This window comes from Dermatophagoides pteronyssinus, unplaced genomic scaffold (genome assembly GCF_027571235.1).
Source record: "Dermatophagoides pteronyssinus isolate colony J.1.1.1.1 unplaced genomic scaffold, Derpt_VIB-CSIC_2022.12 sq0003, whole genome shotgun sequence".
Taxonomy (NCBI): domain Eukaryota; kingdom Metazoa; phylum Arthropoda; class Arachnida; order Sarcoptiformes; family Pyroglyphidae; genus Dermatophagoides; species Dermatophagoides pteronyssinus.
The window spans coordinates 2,361,382-2,384,533 of NW_027461527.1; the positions used below are offsets into that span (position 1 = coordinate 2,361,382).

At 29.9% G+C, this 23,152-nt stretch overlaps 5 protein-coding genes across 8 annotated transcripts; 2 read left to right on the forward strand and 3 right to left on the reverse strand.

Annotated features, from left to right (window-relative positions):
• The first annotated feature begins 1,192 nt into the window (after positions 1–1,192).
• On the forward strand, positions 1,193–7,093 carry LOC113797419 (uncharacterized). 4 transcript variants are annotated; one of them, XM_075819366.1, is made up of 7 exons: positions 1,193–1,630; positions 1,695–2,232; positions 2,361–3,029; positions 4,501–6,049; positions 6,177–6,262; positions 6,347–6,468; positions 6,542–7,093. In XM_075819366.1, exons 4-7 carry the CDS (start codon positions 4,542–4,544, stop codon positions 6,740–6,742), a joined length of 1,917 nt encoding a protein of 638 aa, XP_075675481.1. In that variant the 5' UTR covers positions 1,193–1,630; positions 1,695–2,232; positions 2,361–3,029; positions 4,501–4,541; the 3' UTR covers positions 6,743–7,093. The 4 variants fall into 4 exon arrangements, with proteins under 4 accessions (XP_075675481.1, XP_075675482.1, XP_075675483.1 ...); XM_075819367.1 differs by having other exon boundaries at positions 2,396–3,029; XM_075819368.1 differs by lacking the exon at positions 2,361–3,029.
• Positions 7,094–7,245: 152 nt separating this feature from the next.
• LOC113797586 (uncharacterized) lies at positions 7,246–14,267 on the reverse strand. The gene is made up of 5 exons (XM_075819365.1): positions 11,379–14,267; positions 11,172–11,311; positions 10,974–11,115; positions 8,440–10,908; positions 7,246–8,355 (listed from the first exon to the last, which is right to left on the reverse strand). The coding sequence occupies exons 1-5, from the start codon at positions 13,372–13,374 to the stop codon at positions 8,297–8,299; spliced, it is 4,806 nt and encodes a 1,601-aa protein (XP_075675480.1). The 5' UTR covers positions 13,375–14,267; the 3' UTR covers positions 7,246–8,296.
• A 3,917-nt stretch (positions 14,268–18,184) lies between these two features.
• On the reverse strand, positions 18,185–19,685 carry shv (DnaJ heat shock protein family member shriveled). Its single transcript, XM_027348550.2, has 3 exons — positions 19,477–19,685; positions 19,167–19,418; positions 18,185–19,111 (listed from the first exon to the last, which is right to left on the reverse strand). Exons 1-3 carry the CDS (start codon positions 19,539–19,541, stop codon positions 18,349–18,351), a joined length of 1,080 nt encoding a protein of 359 aa, XP_027204351.1. The 5' UTR covers positions 19,542–19,685; the 3' UTR covers positions 18,185–18,348.
• A 197-nt stretch (positions 19,686–19,882) lies between these two features.
• CSN6 (COP9 signalosome subunit 6) lies at positions 19,883–21,001 on the forward strand. Its single transcript, XM_027348551.2, has one exon. It carries the CDS (start codon positions 19,883–19,885, stop codon positions 20,924–20,926), a length of 1,044 nt encoding a protein of 347 aa, XP_027204352.2. The 3' UTR covers positions 20,927–21,001.
• Positions 20,857–22,963, reverse strand: LOC113798063 (RING-type E3 ubiquitin-protein ligase PPIL2). Its single transcript, XM_027348546.2, has one exon. It carries the CDS (start codon positions 22,660–22,662, stop codon positions 20,986–20,988), a length of 1,677 nt encoding a protein of 558 aa, XP_027204347.2. The 5' UTR covers positions 22,663–22,963; the 3' UTR covers positions 20,857–20,985.
• Between the last annotated feature and the right edge of the window lie 189 nt (positions 22,964–23,152).

The following is a 23,152-nucleotide window of genomic DNA, read 5'->3' on the forward strand; positions in this document are numbered from 1 at the left end:
AATATTCAAAATTATAATAATAATTTTTGTTTAATTGAAAATATAAAATTAATAAGACAGACACCACTATTATTCATTCATTCATTCACTATTATAAAATGAAATGAATCTTGATATTAAAAAAAATGATTCTATAAATAAATTTTTCTTCTTTTTTTTGATATTAACTCATCATCATTAACATGGCTGTCACATATGTGTCTGTGTGACATTATATAACACACACACACACACACACTCGAATAATGATAATGATAATTATAAAGATAATCATAGAGATATTTAAAAAAAAATCCAAAATAAAAAAAAATTATCTTTCATTATTTCATTTTTCTCTTTTAATAATACAATAATAATGTTCATGGTAGATGATAATGATAATGGTGTTGATAGTAGTGGGTGTCATTAAATATTTATATATTTAAAAAAAATTGTCCATGGTGTTTATAATCGGATTAAAACAAAAACAAAATGAAAAATTATTTTGTTTGACCCAAAAAAAACGAAACAATTTCAAATTGTTACTTTGAAAATGAACAAGAAACGACCAAGATTTTTGAAATTTCAAATTAACAACAATAATTCAAATTATGAATAAGTTTTTAGTCATTTTGATTGATGATTCCATCATAATCATTTTTTCCACTATGCAACAAGTTGTTGTTGTTACTATTATTTCATTTATCACAGTTACAACAAAAATTGTCACCTTTTTGTTCATTGCAAACATCCATTGTAAAAGTAATCTAATTTAATTATGTTGCTACAAAACAAAATAATTTAGTTTTTCTAAAAACGAATATGAATTGTTTATGAATGAATTTCACCTGTTTAATTTATCAATCAAACCTTCCTTTTTTTTCATTTTGCAATAATAAATGTTGATGTTGATGTGTATGTAACCGTCATTCAGAATATTGATATTTGATAAAATTAATAAACAACATTCCGAACAATGTTTTCAGGGCGAGGATGCTAAAACACAGACACACACACAAGCATGAAAAATGGTTAGGCAAAGTTTTTTGTGCTTGGATAAATATCAATGAAGAATCGATTCGATATTTGACATTTAAAAAATGTCATTTCGAAAAATCATCATACAGCAACAGGAAGGCGTGTCTATATTTTTGTTTCGTAGAAAAAAACCCCTGAAAAAATAACATCGAAATTAACGATGACAACGGAAAACGGTCGTTTTTTTTCATTCGTATTTTTTTCATTTATTGACAAGTTGGTTTCTCTCGTTGTGTTTTTGTTGTTTACGCGCGCAAGCTAGACCTCTCTTTCGCTATTTCATTCTCTCCTGGTACTTCTCCGTTTCCAGCTAGACCAACTGTTTCTCTCATTCTCACACACACATTATGGATAACAAAATCCAACAAACTTTTTTTTTAACAAAAAACAGCCGATGAAAGCGCAATTTTTTTTTAATTTTTATTTTTAGTTGATCGTCGTCAGATCGGTCGACATCAATACGATACTATAGTCATCATCATCATCATATAAAGTGGATATTCGAAAATGTTCAAATTTCAGCTGCTCCCACGGTATTAAAAACTTGAAATAAAAAACTTTTAGGCAAAAGTGTTTCTGGTCTTTTTTCTTCTTCTGCTATCTGTCTATGTGTGTATGTTATCCTGTTATTTTGTGCATATAAATATGCATTCACATCATCGTCTCTTTTTTTTCAGATTACGGACAACATTTATTATATAACATGGTGATGAAGATCAAATCTAATGGCGCGCAATAATATTTAAACATATAAACAAAAAAACAACATTCAAACAAACAAGATTCAAGAAAACCATTATCATTATCATCAAACATTATTGCCCGTTTAACCATTATCATTGTGCTTGATTTTATTTAGTTAGTGGTTTGATATTGGTGATGGTTTTTTGCTATTTGTGTATGTGTTGTTGTTGTCTGTTCACATCAGAAATTTTTTTTTATTATCGCTTAAAATTTTCGTTTCAAAAAACAATTTCATTTCATTTCATTCATTCATACATTTATCCTTTTTGCAATCATTCGTATGGAACGCGAAACAAAAATTTTTCAAATGAAACGGTTTTTTGAATTGAAAAAAATGGCATGGTAACGTGTTTGTCTTGTGTGTGTGTGTGTGTGTGATTAACGTGAAAAGATACACATGCACACACCACATATAACCGATTTTCAAAAAAATCATTCACTTTTGATATACACAACAACTACAATACAACGGTAAGTCGGTAAAATAAAATGAAATTTTTATTTGAAAACAAAACAAAATCAGGTAACCTTATTCGGGTTTCTGTGTGTATTGTGTGTTTTCGTTTATTTTAAACTGATTGCAACTTGTTTCGGCAAAGTTTTCATTTTGTGTGTACACAATCCCGAGAAACAGAAAAATTGCAAAAATTACGCGCCAATTTCATGGAAAAAAGTAAAAGAAAAAGAAATTCATTTTTTTTCTTCTCAAAAATATTCAACAAGAAAATCAAAACAATGATCTCAATTGATAAATTTTATCATCATTATCGATCGTTTTGTTCATTGATCAATCATCATCATCAATGGCCATTGTGTTTTGCGAAATATTTAACAACAACAACAACAACATCAGGAAACAAAAAAAAATGAACCGAATCAAATCTAAATATCAATAACAACGACCACAATAAGCAAAACACTAACATCAATTTCACATGGTGTGTGTGTGTGTGAAACAATCCACCTACTTGAATACATTTTTTCGATTCTCGATTGTATCTTTTTTTAATTTTTTTCTTGCAGCCATCAATGTCAAAAATAAATCATTATTAAAATTGTCATTGAATTTCGTTGTTGTATAGTTATTATGTACATGTATAGTAGTTGATGTGTTGATTTTAATTTTCATCATCATCATCATCGTCACTACCTGAATTCATCAAAATTTTTGATGAAAATTTGTTGATTGTTGTTTCTCAAAAAAATAATAATACGTTTTTGTGTGAATACTAACTTTTTCAATATTTGATTTCAATCATATTTTTCAGGTAAGCGGTTAAATTTTTATTGTTATCAAATTTTTCATAAAGAGAGAGATTCTTATCCCAAAAATTCTTTTTTCTTTGATCAATTTTTTCACCCAAAATCGTTTAGTTAAAGTTGTTGTTGTATAGTCGTCATTTGTTCAATTCAATATTTATAACCATCATAGAAATAGAATGTTGTTGCTAGTTTATTTAGTTTGTCTAAGGTAAACATCACAATCAAGGTCTGTTTTTACGTTGATTTTTTATTTATTTATTTATTTATTTTCATTTTTACCACCGCCACCATCATTATCATCATTATTATCATCGGGCGGTGTGAACAACTTTCATATAAATGGAAATTAAACACACCAAACATTCCTTTCGTTACCAAATTGCCATTGACCTTCGTTGTTTTTCAATTTTTTCCCCTCTCTATCTCTCTTACTATATTTATTCCCTTTAAATGATTTTTGTCTGTTGATCGGGTTGAATACGAAAGTATTTTATATTCGTTTTTTTTACTAATTTTTTTTATTTAATAAATCTTCAAAAAGCAAAAAAGGAAAAATCAACATTCAAGTTTTGGTCAATGAATTTTTCGCTGTTGTTGTTGTTTTTCCAATCGAAAATGAATTTTGCAAGAATATTTTAATAAAATTTTCATGATCAAAGTTTTTTTTTCTTCGGTATTTGTGAATATAATTCTTTACTTTTGAAATATTTATGAATGGAAATGCATCGAAAAACAAATCGAAACAAAGTTAAATTCAAGAAGCAAATCAAAACATTATCCCGTTGAATGCTAATCAGATTATTGACTAGAAAAAATCATCAATAATTCTTTCAAATGATCAAACCGAAATAAAAGTTTATTTTTAATTCCAAAATAAATTTGAAATAAGGTATAATCAACACATAAACCGAAAGATATAAAATTCAATGATTATGATGAGAATAGTTTTTTTAAAATTTCTTTGTCTGATTAAATTTTCTTCATTTATTTTGTTGTTGTTGTTGATGATGATAAATCTTAAAATAACAGTTTGTGAATTGAAAACAACCGACTACGACAAAAATGTCCCATCAAACGGACGCATGAATAGAAATAAAAACGAATGAAAAGAAGATCTTCAGATGTCATTTTTGAAACACGAATGGAAAACATTCAATTTTTCTTTTTTCTTTCATGTGGTTATTCGTTTCTGTCATCGTAATCATACTGAATAATCTTGGTTTATTGTTTTCGTTTAGTTTTTTTGTTGTCTAATTTATGATTATGGTATTTTTAGTCTTTGGGTTTGGGTTTCATCATCATTGTCATTCTGATTGGATTTTTTTGTTTTGTTTTCTGAATTCAAATAAGTTTTTTTTGTTGAAAAATTTTCTCAAATAATTTTCTAATCTCATTTCAATTATCATCATTGGATTTCCATTGTTTTTATAAATTATTTCAAATTTTTCTTTTGTTTTTTTTTGCATCCATATGTAGAAAACAACACTTTACAAATGAAATAAAAGATAGAAAAAGATATGGCAAAAGGAAATCGTACAATGGTTAATATTGATCAAACATTTTTAACCAATAAATATCCGTTTAATGAATCTTCATTATCATCTTTGTCTAGTCATCCTCAACAACAACATCATCATCATCAAATTATTACTTCCGATAAATATAATAAACAATTTCGATATAATATCAATGAACAATCGATTGATGGTGTCGATGATCTTACGAATGAATCGTATTTACAATCAATGCAACAACAACAACAAAAACAACAAGATTCAACATTAATGGCTAATAAATTATCGGTCAGTTCATTGCCAATTCGAAATGGCATCAACTATAGCAGTATGAATGGAACGAAATTTCGAAAATATCAAAGCGATCTACAGTCAAAAATGAACATCACAAAAATGCCACAATTGTTGACAAACAAAGCTGAAATAACATTATTGAATGAATCTCCACAATCAAACAAATCAACAGCGGTGACACTTGTTGTACCAACATCAATATCGCCTTCATCATCATCATCACAAGTTCAAATGACTTCGGGGCAGATTTCGAACACATCAAATCAGACAGCCACAACATCGGTATCATTACCATCGGTATCATTACCATCGGTATCGGCTACAGTTGGACAACGACAAAATCATGGAAAAAATTATCAAACAAATATTTCTTTAGCAATGATGACGCCAAATAACCTGATTGCTGGTAATCAACAACATCAATTTCCTCATAGTCAACATTCTCATCCAAAACATCATAATCAACAACAACCACAACATCAGCTTCATTCACAACAAAATAAACAACAGCAACCATTGCTCAATAGTTTATCGATGTTGGAATCATCATCATCATCGATACTTCATCATCAACAACAGCAGCAGCATCAACCAACAGTAGCTAGTCAACAAATGATTAATAATAATAACGGAAGTCATCATCCTCATCATCATCATCATAATCATCATCAATATTACGAACCATCACCGATAATGTCAACCGGTGTAAATGATCATCTTATCCATACGAAATCGAATCCAAATCATAATCAATTATTATTACCATCATTTTCTTCATCATCGATATTTTGTACCGGAAATTTTTATCGTTTAAACGGTATTGGTGAATTATTGGCATCATTAGCTTTAATGTGTATACTATCATTATTGATGGCATTTTTAGCATTATCATTTATTCAAAGATCATATTCAATTTCACAATTATCTGCCAACACTGCCAATATGATGATACCAAATGAACAATTAATAAATAACAATAATAATAATTCATTACATTCAAAACATTCGAAATTATTTCATACAACCAATATCAATAATAATGATGGACAATTTAATCAAAAAATTGTTGCTAATGCAAAAGAATATGTAAAAGTATTTCAAATTTCGGTATCATTAAGTACATTGACTATTGCATTAGATCTTTGCTGTTTATTCGTATGTTGTATACAATTTTTATCCATTATTAAATTATTGAAAACACCGTTTGGAGTTCGAAGGTCAGTATGTCTGTGTTGAAACAAAAAAATAATGATAATAATAATTAACAAATTTATTTTGTCTATAACCGAATCAAGTCAATAAACTCATTTTTATTTTTCGTTAATCAAAAAAAAAAAAAAACAGATCATTCGAATTCATTCGGAAAACATCACATATACGAATCATTTCGATTGGTGCATTTCTTGTTTCGATACCAATCTTTTTCACTGGTAAGTTTCTTTTTAATCATTGTTTATAATTTATAATCTAAATTGTATTCTCATGTTTTTTGTTGTTGTTGTTGTTGTCGATAGGTGTAATTCTTTATACATTTGTTAATTTTGATGAAATACCTGCATTAATAACTTCGATTATAATTGGAATCGGTATAATATTCTGTGGTATTGCATCCGTTCAAAATGTTTACCTTTGGCAGGTAGGTCTTATTGTTTTGTTTTTAATCAATCAGATTCAAATCCACCATTTTCTCTTTTGTGTTTCACAAATAGTGGGAAAAAACTAAAGCCAGTCAAGAGATGCAACAATTCTATCATCAACAACAACAACAACAACCACAATCACAACAGCAGCAGCAAAATCTTCAACAACAACAACAATCCTCATTTGTTTATGAAAATGGACAATTAAACAATACGAATAATTTATCATCGACATCATATCAGCAAGCCGAATTATCGACATTAGTATGATTATTATTGTTGAAAAGCAAACAAACAAAAAAAAATTTAGTCATTATTGTTGTTTATTTCCATTAGAATTTATCGAAACTTTTAAAAACCCTTTTAAATTCTTACCCGTACACAGAATTCGAATTACATTATCATAATATTTCGAAATCTATTCTTTTTTGAAAAATTTTTATATATAAAAAACATCAGCGTTTATTTGTTGTATCATTACAAATATAATTTACAAATTACACAATACAATTCGTATGTTTGAAAGTGTGTATTAAAAAAAAATTTACAATTAAAAAAAACATTTTTTTTCAATTACGTAATTGATTATTATTTGGTCAGATATGAGGTGATTTGTGAAAAACAAGTTGAAAGGATTTGTTCACTTTTAAAATCTTACTATTATTTGATAAAAATCAATCATCAAAACGAAATTCAGTACAATGTCGATATGAAATGCATTCAATATCCAGATGATATTCATCAATCAGTCGAATTAATTATCAAAAATCAAATTGAAATTTAAAATCAACACTATAAAAACTGTTAATTATTATTTTTGACGAAAAAAATGTTATTAATTAGTTCAAATTATAGTTTACAAAATAAAATTAAAAATCATTGTGTAGACATTGTGGTTGTGTTGTCATTATAGTAAATTATAAAAAAAAAGTTTACACATAAGTAATGCTATAAACATCATGAACGTAGCCGGAAATAAAAACTTATTCTGATTGATATTTGTGTGTTTGTAATGTGCTATATCGGTTGTATTAAAATTATAATTAGTTAGAAAAATAAGCAATTCCTACTGATTAAATATCATAGGTGTTTTCTGGTCACAATAATATGTGTGTGTGTGTGTGTTTTGTGAATTTGCTACAGAAAATCATTAATTTTACATAAAAAATTTATGATGATAAAGATTTTAAATTCAAAAATAATGATAAAAAATGATTATTTACAATAATGAAAGAGATGTGAAAAGAAAAATACAACCAAACACCCAAGAAAAAAAAGAACAAACAAAATCGATCCCAATCAAGTTGAATCCTTTTTTTTTTTGATTAGGCATTTGTATATTATCATGTAGATGAAAAAAACGTCACGAAAAAGATGTGTGCGCGAGTAATTTAATGGAATTTACAATATATAAAAAAAATCACAAAAGTGAAAAATATGATAATAATGACAATGTAGGGAGTGAAATATAAATCGGGTCAAAATGGTGAATGATGATCATGAATACAAAAATATTCATCAAGAATTAAGTTACTCGAGATTCTATCCAAAGGCTTGATGATTATTATGATAAACGTCGAAATAAAACAAATGACCATGTTATTCCGGCAGCCCGATGATTATTGTCATTAAATTCAGCATGAATGAATAATTATTATGATGTGAAAGAATCTTCAAGGCCATATTCCAAATAAATCATTTCGAAATTTTTATGGGAAAAAAATAGTAAAAAGCGTTCGAAATATCAATTAGCTCATATTCATAATGTTAATGTTTTTGCCGTTTTAATGATCGGTTTGTTGTTTTGACGGCAAAACATTATCGTCATTTGGGTGTGAATTGATGAACAGTATTAGTAGGTACCGTATGATTGACAATCATTGCTATGGCAAAATGAAATTGTATTTTTAGCAAAAAACAAAAAAAAATGAATACATGAAAACAACAAATTTCAATTGTCTACTTACCACTGTACGGATCGAATATTGGATATCCAATGGCCGATGTATGTAATGAATGTCTAGGTGGCAACGGTGGTGGATGCATTGATGGAATATGACTACGTTCAGGTCCTGAAGGTATCGATGATGATGATGATGATGATTGAGAAAGGGGTGGAACACCGGTTAAATGATTGTTAGCAAGGAATTCAGATGATTTGTTTGGCGATGATTTATGATAAATCGATGTAGTTGAAGTTGATGGAGTTGTTGATAATGATGATGATGATAAAGGCAATGATGAAGATGATGGAACACATACGGAGCTCGATGCAATTGTTGAAAATATCTTTGGATTGTGACTATTGAATGGTGAAGATGATGGCGATAATGAATAGCTTAGCTTGTTAGATGTCGATGATGAATGAGGCGGTAATGTTGATGATGTTGATATTGTTGAATTTCTTGACACGTTCGGAACACTGCCGGGCATACACGGAAGACCATCCAATGGATTCATTGGATGTGATGGAAATCTCATTTGTGAATGTAAAAATTGTGATGAACCGGATGGTGTTTGAGATGGACCATAAGGTGGTCCCATGACCATCGGATTCATCGAATTAGGACCAACACCGCTACGAAACATTGCATCGAATGGTGATGGTCCACCGAATGATGGTGGCAAAAATGAGGGACTGTAATAATAACCATTAGTGATGGGTGGTGGTCCGGTACTTTCCATGGTGGGTTTTATTCCTTCATCATGTTTACTTGTTTTATTGGATGAATCCTTTGTTGATTGCTGATGATGGCTATTACTGTCGTCTTTATGATCTTTGGATTTAATTTTTGTCTGTGTCGATGAATATTTTCCAACTTTATCTTTTAATCTACTTTCCATGTCAAATGATGAAAATTTCGGATGTTGGGATGGTTGCAGCGGCGGCGGTGGCTGTGATAAAGAAGGCTGTTTGGGCAAATGTTCACTATATGGGATAACATTATTGCCTGGTTGTTGATCAAATGAATATTGTATTCGATTCTTTAGATTTTGAAGTTCAGCAATAGCAGAACCAGGGGCACCACTAGTTATTGAATTATCTTTAGTTTCATTATCAGATTTAATATTTCCACAGTCATTGTTATTCGATGATGATCCACCAAATCCACGCCCAGAATATAAAGAGGGCGGATACGGTGAGAATGGTTGACGAGAATCAGAAGTGATTGAATTATCTTTATTATCTTCTTTATTATTGAGATCATTGTTATTGGATTTTTGTTCCGAAGAATCAGTCTGATGATTTGGTGGAATAAGAAATTGAGATTTATTGAAAAAGTGATGCGGTAATGGTGATGACGTGACAGAGTTAGAACTGCCACCAAGTGGATTGAATTGATTAGTAGAAATCTTTTTCGATCCATTAGTGTCGATAGATGAATCCTGGCTTTTTGGTGTCACTTTTGATTCGGATGAAGAAGACGTGGAAGCAACACCAACAACACCACCACTTCCGCTGTTACTGTCATTATTATTACTATTATCATCAGAGATATCTGAAAATGCTGGACTAGCAACGGGCTTATCATCAACCATTTCACAATTGTTCTTTCCAAGATCACTGTCACTGGCAACATCACTTTGATCAATATTCTTTGAATCAATCGATTCTGTAACAATTTTATGCTGAGATGATGAAGCCGAATGGGATGATTTGTTACAATCATCGACTAGTGTCGCATCATCGTTGGTACCATTACTGTTTTTCAATTCTGATGATTGATCGGGCGTTTCATTTTGTTGAGAATCAGATTTCTTTATCGGAGAATCAGAATCATTGTTATCACTGTCGGAAACATCGCCACCTTTAATCGGTGTTGTTTCATCTGTGTTTGATGTGGGATCGTTGGTTTGAGAATCATTGAATTCTTGAGTATCACTAACGGTAAACGTGCTGCCAAAATGAGCATGTGATTGATGATACTTGAGGCCATTGATATGACGATATTTTTTTGAACAATTAGGCTCAGGACATTCAATCAATGCCGGTGAATTTGGTTGTCCAGAATCGCAATTAATATTGGAAATTTTGTTACGTTTTCCGTTTCCACTCATAGCATTATCATCGCCAATAGCTAAATCTAATTCACTAGGTCGACCTTTACGTTTGTTATTTGACGATGATGATGATGATAATGATGAGTTAATTGCGGAATCACTTTTGGCCGGACTTGAAGGAACATAACCTGAATTTGCTGTACGGCGACCTTTTCCATTTCTAAGCTTACTAGTAACTGATCTTGTGTCGATCGAATTTTCTGCAATAAAACTATTTCGGGCTCGTTTTCCACGGGTATTTTTCAAGGATTTTGATTCAATATCACTTGTAGGTGATTCACAAAACCTGGGTGGTGCCCAATCATGTTTAGTACAATCCAACAGAGTTCCAACATAGGTTTTGCCACGCCAAGTTATATTCACAACCAAAACACCTATACAGAAAAACAAAACAAAAATTCTAATGATAAGAAGAAATGTAATGTAATTTGTTGAATACCATTCTCTGTTTCTTGCCAAACAATTCCTTCAAGCGTAACACTAGTACCAGGTTCACATGGTCCAAGACAATCCGGTTCGGTTATAGTAGCAATACTGGTCATAGTACCAGAATCCACTCGATCAGCAATATTTTCATCAACCTTTTTTGAAACAAACCATTTTCGAAAAATTTCATAAATAAATCAATAAAACAAACCTTTTCAGTCGTTTGTTGAATTTGATTGATCACAGTTGAATTTGTAAATTTAAGCGTTGATCCAGATGATGATAATGATGAAGATGCATTCACATTAGATAAAGTTGATGACGATGACGACGATGACGATGATGATGATGCTAAATATTTGGTAAAAGAAAAAGATTTAGTTTGAATTTTTCGAAAAATTTCTATTCAATCGCAAACCTAATAATTCATCATTTTGATCATTGATCAGTGTTGATTGTTGTTGTTGATGATGAACCGGATTATTATTTGCAGTCGCAATTGAAAAGTTATTATTATTGGTGGTTGTACTATTAACCTTATCTCGATTTGATTTATTATTAATATCTTTATGTGAATGATGATGATGATGATGGTGGTGATGGTGATGATGATCTTTCTTTTCACGATGTCCAATATTTTTCATTTTACTTGTTGATAATGATGATGATGATGATGATGACTTAGAATCCAATGTTGATCCAGAACTATTAGCAGTTGTTGATAAACCAGCATTTGAATTCAAAGTAATTATATCATCTTTATTTTTATTTGTTGATGAAGATTCACAAACATCTTTTTTATTATTATTGATGATCACAGAATTATTATGTTGATGATGATTTGAATCATTTATATTCTTCGCTGTTGTAGTTGTTGTTGATGATGTTGATGTTGTTGTGGGATTATTTAAAGAGATATGTGATGAATTTGGTTGCTGTTCAGTAATTGTTGCCGGTGAATTGATCGTTGAATATGGTGAGGATTTCGAGCTAACAACATTTGATGTCATCGATTGTGTTGATGATGATAAAGGTGATGCTGTAACAGAAGCCATCGATGATGATGATGATGAAGCAGTTGCTGTATCTGATGAAACAATTTCGTGATTAATTTCGGAAATTTTACCACCAATATTTTTTCTTTTTATTTTCATTTTAAGACTTTTGGCATGTTGTTGCTGTTGATGTTGGTTGTGTTGTGGTTGTTGATAATCAATCAACGTAGTGGCCGATAATGCCACCGATGTTGTTGATGATAATGAATTGAGGCTTTTATTGGTTATGGATAATGTAGATGCTGTTGTCGTTGGTGATGATAAAGTTGTTGTAGTTGTCGGGGTTGTTGTTGTTGTCGTTGTTAAAGTTGAAGATCCTATCGATAATACTGATGTGGAAGAGGTGTTATTGGTCGAATTGGCTGAATAATTCTTATTATTAGTATTATGACTATTTGTAATAACATTCAATGATGAAGAAGATGAAGATGTTGGTTCATTGGATGAAGATAATGTCGAAGAATTAGATGATGATGGTAAAGATGATGTTGATGAGTGACGATTCATGTGGCCGTTATTATTAATATTATTGCTGCTTGTATTTGTATTATTGGAATTTATTGAATTAGCTATAATTGATTTTGATGATGATCCATTGATTGATGTTTGAATCGATGATGATGATGATGATGATAAGGAAGATGGTGATAATTTAACACCACCACCACCAACGCTACTAATACCACTACTATTGCTATTACTATTACTAATACTATTTCCAGAATTTTGTTTTGATAAAATTCCAGATGAAGACGACGATGACGAAGACGACGACGACGAAGGTGATGATGATTTTAATGATGATCCTAAACGATTCAATTTAAAATTGGAAGACATTCCACACGATTTTTTGATTATCGGCGATAATGATGATGATGATGATTTAGATTTATTTTTAATAAATTTATTTCGATTTTTTATTGATAAAGATTGTTTATTATTATTATTATTATTATCACCTTCACTAGCCGTCGTTGTTGTTGTTGTTGTTGTGGTTTGCCGTTCAATATCGGCATCTAAATCGATAATTAAATCTCCAATACTAATATCCCATTCATTATAATCATCATCAAAATTATTATTATTATTATTATTGCTCGATTCGGAAGATGGTTGTTTTCGATAATTAGTTGATAATGATGATGATGATGATGAATTCGAAACAATTGTTGTTGATGATTGTTGTGATTTATTATTAACTTTTTTTTGCTGTAAATTAAGATGATCCGATTGTTGTTGCTGATTATTATGACTTTGTTGATTATGATTATGTTGATGATGATTATGTTGATGATGATGATGTTGATCCACCTTATGATGGTGGTCCTCAATATCGGCCGTTTGAATCTTCTCTTTCATTGATACGGATATTGATTTTATTGACAATTATTGTCATCGACGTTTTTATCGTCGTTGAACAATATTGAAGATTTTTACAATGAAGAATTTGTTGAAAAATATATTTTCTATTATTATTAATCATCGAGACAAGATGTGTTATATTTTACGGCAAAAAGGAACAAAATAATAATTTTTTTTTGCTGTTGAAAGAATGAATTGAAAATGGTGTGAAGAGATCAAAAAAAAAAAAAAAAAAATTCGAAGAAATTCACAAACACACACACAATTCCTCGATCAAATCGAAGAAATCATAATGGATGAAAGAAATTTCATTTCTTTCAACGATGATAAAGAAGAAAAAAAATTCAATTATGATGAATACACAGACACAACACAATTGTTTTTTTCTTTAAAAAGAAAAATAAAATCCATCGATTTTCTGGATCGAATTCTAATTGAACAACAACAACAACAACAAAGAATAATTATTAAAAAGTCAAGAAAAAAAAACTAAATCATCATCATCATCAACAACAACAACAACAAATAGCTAGGTGTGTGTTGTGTTGTGTATGAGTCTATGTATGTGAGGATGTTTTTCTTTCAATGGTTTTAGTTTTTTCATTTTTTTTCTTCTTCTTTTGCTTAGTTGGTTGAATGGATCCAGGAGTTTTTTCTGTTGTTGTTGTTGTTGAAAAGATAGAGAAAGATCTGGTTGTTATTGTTGTTGTTGTGTGTTTGTGTATTGGAAAATTATCATCACCATCATCATCATCACAATCAACATCAACATCATAATCAGACGAAGATGATGATGATGATGAAGAAAATTTCGGGTAAAAGGAATAAGAAAAAAAAATAAAATAAAACTCTTATACCGAAAAAAAAACACACACAGACAGACAAACCAACTCACTTACTCGCTCATTTTTTTTTTTATTATCTGAGTTTCGTATACAAATACAGAACACACTATACCAATCCAAATACTATACGTATATAAGTACAACTTGAATATTCGTCGAAAAAAAAGAAGATTGGTGAGAACCACAACACACATACACACACACACATAGAAAAAAAGATGGAAAAATGAGCCGAAAAAAAAAGATTTGGAAACAAGAGAGCGGAAAAAAACTACAGTCATCACTCGGCTCTGTTCGTATGATCATCACTATTATACATTGTATTATTATGTCATCACATTCGAATATATATTTTTTTGTTAACATTCAAATTAAAGAATTTAGAAAATAAAATCAAAAATAAAAATTCTTTGCTAATGATTCGATAATTTTTGATTCGTTTTTTTCTCAATGTTTTTTTTTGTGGCTGAATCGAACGTGAGAGAAAAAAATGAGATGGTGTTAATGAGGATTTTTTTTTATTTGGTCAGGGAAAAAAAAATTTTTACCCAGAAATTCTTCCGAATCAAATCCAATCAATCAGTATGAGGGAAAAAAATTGAATTGAATGATGATTGTGAAAATTTAAAACAAGCAAATAGAAAAAAAAATCCAGGATTCATTAGCATATTTTTTTTTTGTTTGACAATATTCCGAAGAATATTCTCAAAAACAATATTCCAATCAAATTCGATATAAATACAAAGAGTCGAATATTTTTTTTTTTATATATATAGAATTATCAAGAGAGGTTCCAAAGGAAAAACAAGAGAGAGAGAGAAAAAAAAATATTTCAAAAGAGTCCAGTCCGTTGACGGGGAAAAACAACAAGAATGAATGGAAATAAAACCCAAAACCCAAAGTACATTCGGGGGGAAGAAAATATTAAAAAGCAAAGCCAAATATATATTGTGTATGAACTGAAGAGAGCCCCACACACACACACAATATTCACTGAAAATATACTAATCGTTGTTCAGTGTATATCAATTGATATGATGTGGTTGTGTTTTTTTTATATACACAGAATAGAGCGCGAACAAGATGAATGAAACGATGAAACGCGTTCCATTCAGCATGATGATCATGTTTGATTTTTTATTCTTTTTTTTTCTGGTTGATTGTGTGTAGTCACAATCGATTAAGCAAATTTATTGATACTAATCGGTGATTACAAAAAAAATACATAAATTTTATTTCATTTCATTTTTTTTCTACGAAAAGACCAGTGAATTGTTGGATCATAATGATCATTTCGTTTGATTCTGGTTGTTTTTTTTTTTTTGGTTTAAGTTCCTGTATTGTAGCCATTACCATTTTGTAATAGTTATGTTTTGTCTATGATAATGGAGAATGAATGAATGAATGGTTGACTCTCAATCTCATTGAATAGTTGTCGGTTTAGTTCAGTTCAGTTCAGTTCAGATCAGTTCGTATGTTTTGTGTTCATTGCATTCACATTTTGTTTCATTTCATTTCGTTTCGTTTCATGTCTTACCAAAAGTTGAATGGCAATTCATAATGCCTGGCCTCTTCTATCAAAGAAAGCAAAAGAAGAAAAAAAAATCGATTCAAATTTCAACGGCAAGCCGCTTCAATGTATATAGCGAGTGAGGATATTGTCAGCCATTATCATCCAAACAGCCAACCCGTAGAAGTAGCAATAGCAAAAAAAAAAAGCCGAATCATAGTCGCCATTTCATTTCAACATTATATGCATAATCTCGATTAGACATTTTGCTGTTTTTGTTGTTCTTTGTTTTCGTACATTTACTACCTTCCCGTAAAATATTTATGGAACAAAATATTTACATTATCTCCAGTAGTTATCGGTTACATGTGTCGGTATATTTGGAAAAATAAGAAAATTCGGACATTTAAAAAAGATGGAATGATAATTAGTTATCTAAATGATTATGTTTAAAATGAATCAAAATTGAAATTTTTTTAAATTGGAAACTAACGATTAAAAATTGTTCAGGAAAACTTTTATTCGATGCATTCATTTGATTAATTTTCGCTCTTCATCAATCAATCAATCTATCATTTCTTTCTGTTGCAGCATTTTATTTTTTAATTTTTTTTTGAAATAAATGGAAATGAAACAGAAAATCCTCATCATTTTTTTTGTTGTTGGTTAACAAATTCGTTGAATATTTTAGTAAAAATGGTGATTTGTTCCACCAAAACAGCACACACCGACATGAAAACCATAAGTCCAAAAGTATTATCATCAATCTTGACAAAATACACCAGGGGACATCATTGAATGAGTGAGTGAGAGAGAGACCAATGTCCAAAATCGCATTATGGAACAACAAAAAAAAACAGTGAGGTCTCTTCCTATTTTCAATAACAATCCCCTATACAGATCATTTTTACATGTTTTTTTTCGTTGATCACACAGCATGTATAAAATTTCTAGGTTCTATTATCTTTGAAACATGTAACAAAAAAAAAAAATTATGTTGATCTGTAATAATGTTGTAGTTTGTCCATGTGTTTCCCTTCGGGTAATAAATAAATAAATATAACACACAGAGAGTAATTCCAAATTTTGAAAAGATTTTTTTTTTTTTGAACCAAATTTAGGTAATTTTTAATCTTTTTTTGGGTGGTTAGATTGTAGTTTGATTTTTTCAAATGAAAATAAAAAACAGTTTTGGAACGTTTTTTGGATCGATTTATTAATAATTTCCAAATTATGAAATTCTTGAATAATTCCCGTTTAATCCGAAGAAAATAGCTGAAAATTACATTATCAGTTGAAAATTTTTTAAATAAAAATAAAAAAAAACCAAAAAAATATTGACAGAATTAAATTCAAATGATAAAGATGAGTGTGAGAAAATAAGGCAGACGCATTATTTAATGTTATCACTTGGTTCCTGGAACAAAAACAACAACAACAACAAAATTGTAAATAGTAACAGTAGCACATTTGCTAACAATTTTCTATTCATTGATAATCAAACAAAAAAAACCAGTTCTAGTTTTTTTTTGTTTGTTCAATACAATGAACATAGTACCATTCACACAAAAAAAAACATACAGCACATATTTGTTATGTGTCTGTGTATTGGTGGGAGAATTTGTGTTTAGAAATTCTTTATTCTTTTATCACTTTGTTGTTTTGCCAAGTCAATTATTGCTTCTGCTTAGAAAATTTTTTGGAATCTTTTGTTGTTGTTGTTTGGTTTCACTGGAAGAATATTGGTAGTAGTTTCAATGAAATGATATGATGTGTAACATTAGATATAAATTTTTTTTTCTCGAAAAGAAAACGAAACACTTATATTTATCTATATATTCCATGGAAAAATAAACATTGATAAAGAGAAAAACCTACTGAGAAAACAAAAAAGATTCTATGAATTTGAAATGATGATAGCATAGAGGAAAAAAAATACATTCTGGTCCTTGGTGTATTTACAATTCTGTTGTGTTTCGAAATGGTTATATAAGGCAAAAGTGATAGAAAACAACGACAGTGTTTTTTTCATTTGAATTATATCCGATTTTTTCTTCTTTTTCTTGCAAATTCAGGCAATAAAAACAAACAAAACAAAAAACAATGACAATTACAAATGAAATATATTTCTTTTGAATTGTTATTATTGTTTTGTTTTTTTTCCAGAATTTCCTGACTATTTAATTAGCTAAACATATGTGTGTTTTTTTTTGTTTGGAGAATAAAAAATCTTCTTATGCATAAGTGAAAGTGAAAAGAATATCTTTAAAAAAAGGGGGATATAAAATTTTAAACTTTTGACGAATACATTATTATCATAAAATCGAATTTAAAAAACATTTTTAAAAAATAGCCATTAAAATAAATTAAATTATTGAAGAAGAAAAAAAAATTAACAATATGGCGAATCAAAGTCAAAGCTTCCATCTAGTGAAATATATTCGAAATAGAATATTTTGAATTTTTTTTTATTTATTTATTCAATAAACAAAATGTTTAATTATTTACACCCTAAAAAAATTAAATCAAAAAAAAAAAAATTGTAGATGGTTCAACCAAAGAGAATCATTTTACAAGAGAAGAGTATATTCATTTTTTGCAGACCGATACTAAAAATTAATAACCACGAAGACCATTATAGGCATTAGCTTTTGTTTCACTTTTGAATATTTCTTTGATCTGAGCACGTTTTTCTTCGCTTAATTGTTCACCTTTGGGAAATTCTACATCGAATGTTATGTATAAGATACCATGAAGATTATTATTTTCATAATTTGGCATTCCTTCACCCGTTTTACGCATTCGTGCACCAGGCCATGTTATCTTATCACGAGTAATATGAACTTGATGTCCATCCAGATGTGTAATGTTCATCTGAAATCCTATCAATGAATCGACCAATGAAATGGTAACATTAGTATAAAGATCATCACCACGACGTTCGAAAACCGGATGAGGTAATGTACGAATTTTTAACCGAAGATCACCTGGTTCTCCATCAACATGAGGTTCACCTTCGGCAATAAAACGCTGTTCTTGGCCATCTTCCATTCCAGGTTCGATTTCTACTTCTAGCATTTTTTCTTCATTCACTAATTTGACATTTGGACATTCATCACAAACTTGTTGCTGCATCATTTGAAAACGACCTGGACCTAGCTGTCTTGTTACCATTTCCTGACGACAATTACATTTTCTTGTACCAGATGCAGGTTTGTACACAACTTTGTTACGTATTAATTCAACAAAATTTCCCGAATATAATTCTTCTAATGTAACCCATAGATCCATTACGACATCCGCACCTTTTGGAATTTCTCGTTGTTCACCATGTCGAGAACCACCCCCAAAATCGAAAAAACCAAAATCACCAAAAAAACTAAAAAATTTTATCAATTTTTAAATGATAAGTTAAACAAAGTAATAAAACATACCTTGAAAATGGATCACTACCACTGAATGAATCCTGTTTCAAACCTTCTTCACCATATCGATCATATGTTTTACGTTTTTCAGGATCAGATAAAACTTCATATGCAGCACCTAAATCTTGAAATTTTCTCGTCGAATCTGCATCATCTTTATTCTTATCCGGATGCAACTCTTTGGCAAGTTTACGATAAGCTTTTTTAATTTGGTTAATATTTGCACTTCTGGACACTCCAAGTATATCATAAAAATCTCGCCTATATTTATGAAAAAAATTGCCAATATATGATAGAACATTGATGGTAAACAACTTACCCAGCAAAAGTGACCAGAATAAAACATGTTAAAAAGAAAACAATGATGGCAAAATTTGGCCACATTTTCTCAAATGTTGAATACAATTTTACTAATTGAATAATGAGATGATTAAAACGAATATATCACAGTTTGGAACCTTTCAGACAATATTACAATCCAATGGATGAATGAATGAATCAATGGAACATATATGAAAAAAGAATCCGCCGAAAGACACCTCAGCGTTAAAATTTATTGAGACACATTTGGAGTTTGCGTATTACGAATATTTCAAGATCATTGATTCTTTGAATGGATCCAAATTGGCATGTTCATTGTTTGATTCGATCGTGAAATTTTTCTCAAGTTTTGATTCGTTTTTTTATTTCTTTTAGCCAAATTGACAACAACTTCGATATCTAAAATGGATGTTAGTGAAAATGATAACGTTCCTGAGGTTGGAGCTGCAATGGAAATCGATAGCGAAATGCATGATGTCACGAAAGATACAAACAATGGTGAATCAGTTTTAGCATCAAGTTCAGTGATTACAGCTGCTATTTCTGTTTCATTACATCCATTGGTTATTCTTAATGTTTCCGAACATTGGACACGGATTCGTGCTCAAGAATGTGCACAAAATGGTTTGAATTGTAATAATGGTCAACAACAGCAAACAAAAGTTTTTGGAGCACTGATTGGTAAACAAAAAGGACGCAATATTGAAATTATGAATTCATTCGAACTTAAATTGGATATAATCGATAATGCACCATTGGTCGATATGGATTTTTATCGATCAAAAGAGGCACAATTTAAACAAGTATTTGCCGAAATGGAATTCCTTGGTTGGTACACAAATGGCGATGCAGCCAATAAAAACGATATGCTAATTCATAAACAAATGGTTGAAATTAATGAAAGTTGTTTGTTTTTGAAACTTAATCCATTGGGCCGTCATACTGGTTTGCCGATCAAGATTTATGAATCAATCATCGATATGGTTGCCGGTGCACCGACAATGTTGTTTGTTGATGTACCATTTACGTTGGCCACTGAAGAAGCTGAACGTATTGTTTTGGATCATATGGCTCGAATGACATCCACATCGCATAACGGAGAAAATGTCAATTCCGTCGTTACCGAACATCTTCGTGTGCAACATAGTGCCGTTAAAATGTTACGTGATCGTATTAAATTGATTTTGGATTTTGTCAAAGATGTTAAAAACAAAAATATTCCGGCAAATCATGAGATTTTACGTGAAATATTAAACCTTTGTCATCGATTACCATTAATCAGTTCGGAAACATTTAATGAAGATTTTTACATTCAATGTAATGATGTTGCATTGATCACCTATCTTGGAACGCTTACAAAATGTTCAAATTCAATTAATCAATATGCAAACAAATTTAATATTTTATTAGATCGTCCAGGAACTGGACGACGAATGCGTTTGTATTAATTTTATTCATTTTTAATAAATTGTACAGAAATAATTGAAAAATAATTCAAATAAAGTGATTACCAATTTTTAAAATCTCCAAATGTTGATTTTATTGTTGTTTTAGATTTTAAAATCTTTTTGGGAATATTTGTCTCGTCTTCGTTATCATTGTTATCGATGGCATTTAAATTAATGAATGCACCAACACCTTTACGTAATTTTTTCGGCATATCATCTTTCTTTTTCATTTGAGATGATGATTGTCGCTGTTTTTTCTCGTCTTGTTTTCGTTCATTTTCAATCAATTCTTCAGCTTCTTTATATGGATCGACAAATATCATTGTCTTCAGTATAATAATATCTTCTAATGGTCGATCAGTTTTGGCATCCGTTTTTACTGATTCAATCTTATTCAATACATCCATTCCGCCAACTAATCGTCCAAAAATTGTATGTTTATTATCAAGATATTTACATGAACGAAATGTTATGAAAAACTGTGATTTATTTGTATTTGGTCCATTATTAGCCATGCTTAATACACCTCTTCCTTCATGTGAATATAATTTGCAGAATTCATCTTCAAAACATTTGCCAAAAGCTGATTCACCACCTTTACCGGTGCCTGTTGGATCACCACCTTGAAGCATAAAATTTTTAATCAATCGATGAAATCGACAATTGTCATAATAACCACGACGACAAAGTTGAATAAAATTATCACATGTACGTGGCACTTTATCGCAATACAATTCCAAATTTAGATTACCAAAATTAGTAACCAAACGAACATAACCTTTTTTCTTGACAAATTGATAACGAATTTCGTATTGATCCATTTGGGCAGCTTCAACAGTTGATACGACCGGCATAACTGTCGATGTAAATGATGCGGCAGCATGACCAGTTGAATAATGTGCTGCATTGAATTTATCTGTCTTTGCTTTAGATATCGATTTCGATGATTGCGCTTCTTGGGATAAATTCTTAAGAAATTCATTTTCTTCTTTAGTGCTCAATTCTTTTAATGTTTCTCTTGTTTCAGGATTGATTGTACGAAGATTTGATTTTTCATCATTATCATCCGAAACGTTTAAATTATTTTTAACATAATAAAAATCATTGATATTAAATTTTTTCAAATCAAGCGGATTTTGAATTTCGATAATATCTTTTTTAGTAAATGGTTGATCTGTTATCAAATCGAATAAGTGATTTGTTTTCAAATTCAATTGTTCAACAGCTTCATAGCTAAAAACATTTCCTGTAGTTTTAATGGCAACAATGTGAGTATTTTCATTAAATACTTTAAACAAAACTGGACAATGATGACGATTTTCTGTATTTTTATGAAAATTCAATTTAATCAATTGTTTCAGTTCAATCTTTTCACCTGTGCATGGATCGATACCATGTTTTTTGATAAATGGAACAATACTTGTTAGATCATATATAACGCCATTATTTGTACAATATGGATCACGAAATGGTTGTAATGATAATGAACAATGATCATATGGTAAACGTTTAAATTCTAAACCTTCTTGATGTGTATGATATTCATCATTGGCACGTCTACCACCATATAATGTTCGCCATTCGGTGGCCGTCAAATATAATTTATCTTTTTGATGTTGTTTTTTGCCCATGATTCGATAAATATGAAAAAAAACTTTGATACTTTTGATTATCACAAAATTCAAAATTGTAAACAAACACACACACATGGAAAAAACCGAGAAATACTCTTCCATTATCGATGGCTACTCTCCAATTTTGGAGAGCACTCTCCAATATAGAAAAGTTACACTGAAAAAAAAGTAAAGTGGGTTAGTACTAACCCAAATGGGTTAGGGCACGTGGGCCATTCGATTAAAGACTGTAAAATGGAAATTTTCGGCAAAATTTTTATCATTTCTCAGGAAAATCGTTGTTATAAATGTTTTGGTCAAGATCATTTGAGTCGTGATTGCACAAAATACAATTGTAATTTGTGCGGTCATAACCATGATGAAACAATTTGTCTCATAAATTTCGATCCAATATCATTTCAAGGTGGTATTTTTTATTGTACACTTTATATGAAGGTAACGTTTTAGTGGAAGAATCAATTTTTGTTTGATTTTTCGAAAATTCATTACATCATTCTTCGATTTCATCATTCCATTGAAATATTCATTTCAATTGAATATAAAATTCGACCAAGTATTAATTTTGTTTTTCGAAAATTCATTACATCATTCT

Excerpts from the sequence above, each read along its gene's own strand:
- shv (XM_027348550.2), bottom strand. The coding sequence starts at position 19,541 with ATGTGGCCAAATTTTGCCATCATTGTTTTCTTTTTAACATGTTTTATT. Across the intron at positions 19,419-19,476 it reads ATTCTGGTCACTTTTGCTGG|GCGAGATTTTTATGATATAC; the intron begins GTAAGTTGTTTA and ends TCATAAATATAG. Across the intron at positions 19,112-19,166 it reads GGTAGTGATCCATTTTCAAG|TTTTTTTGGTGATTTTGGTT; the intron begins GTATGTTTTATT and ends AAAATTTTTTAG.
- LOC113798063 (XM_027348546.2), bottom strand. The coding sequence starts at position 22,662 with ATGGAAGAGTATTTCTCGGTTTTTTCCATGTGTGTGTGTTTGTTTACA.
- LOC113797586 (XM_075819365.1), bottom strand. The coding sequence starts at position 13,374 with ATGAAAGAGAAGATTCAAACGGCCGATATTGAGGACCACCATCATAAG. Across the intron at positions 11,312-11,378 it reads TCAAAATGATGAATTATTAG|CATCATCATCATCGTCATCG; the intron begins GTTTGCGATTGA and ends CCAAATATTTAG. Across the intron at positions 8,356-8,439 it reads AATATTCGATCCGTACAGTG|CAATGATTGTCAATCATACG; the intron begins GTAAGTAGACAA and ends ATTTTGCCATAG.
- CSN6 (XM_027348551.2), top strand. The coding sequence starts at position 19,883 with ATGGATGTTAGTGAAAATGATAACGTTCCTGAGGTTGGAGCTGCAATG.
- LOC113797419 (XM_075819366.1), top strand. The coding sequence starts at position 4,542 with ATGGCAAAAGGAAATCGTACAATGGTTAATATTGATCAAACATTTTTA. Across the intron at positions 6,050-6,176 it reads ACACCGTTTGGAGTTCGAAG|ATCATTCGAATTCATTCGGA; the intron begins GTCAGTATGTCT and ends AAAAAAAAACAG. Across the intron at positions 6,263-6,346 it reads GATACCAATCTTTTTCACTG|GTGTAATTCTTTATACATTT; the intron begins GTAAGTTTCTTT and ends TGTTGTCGATAG.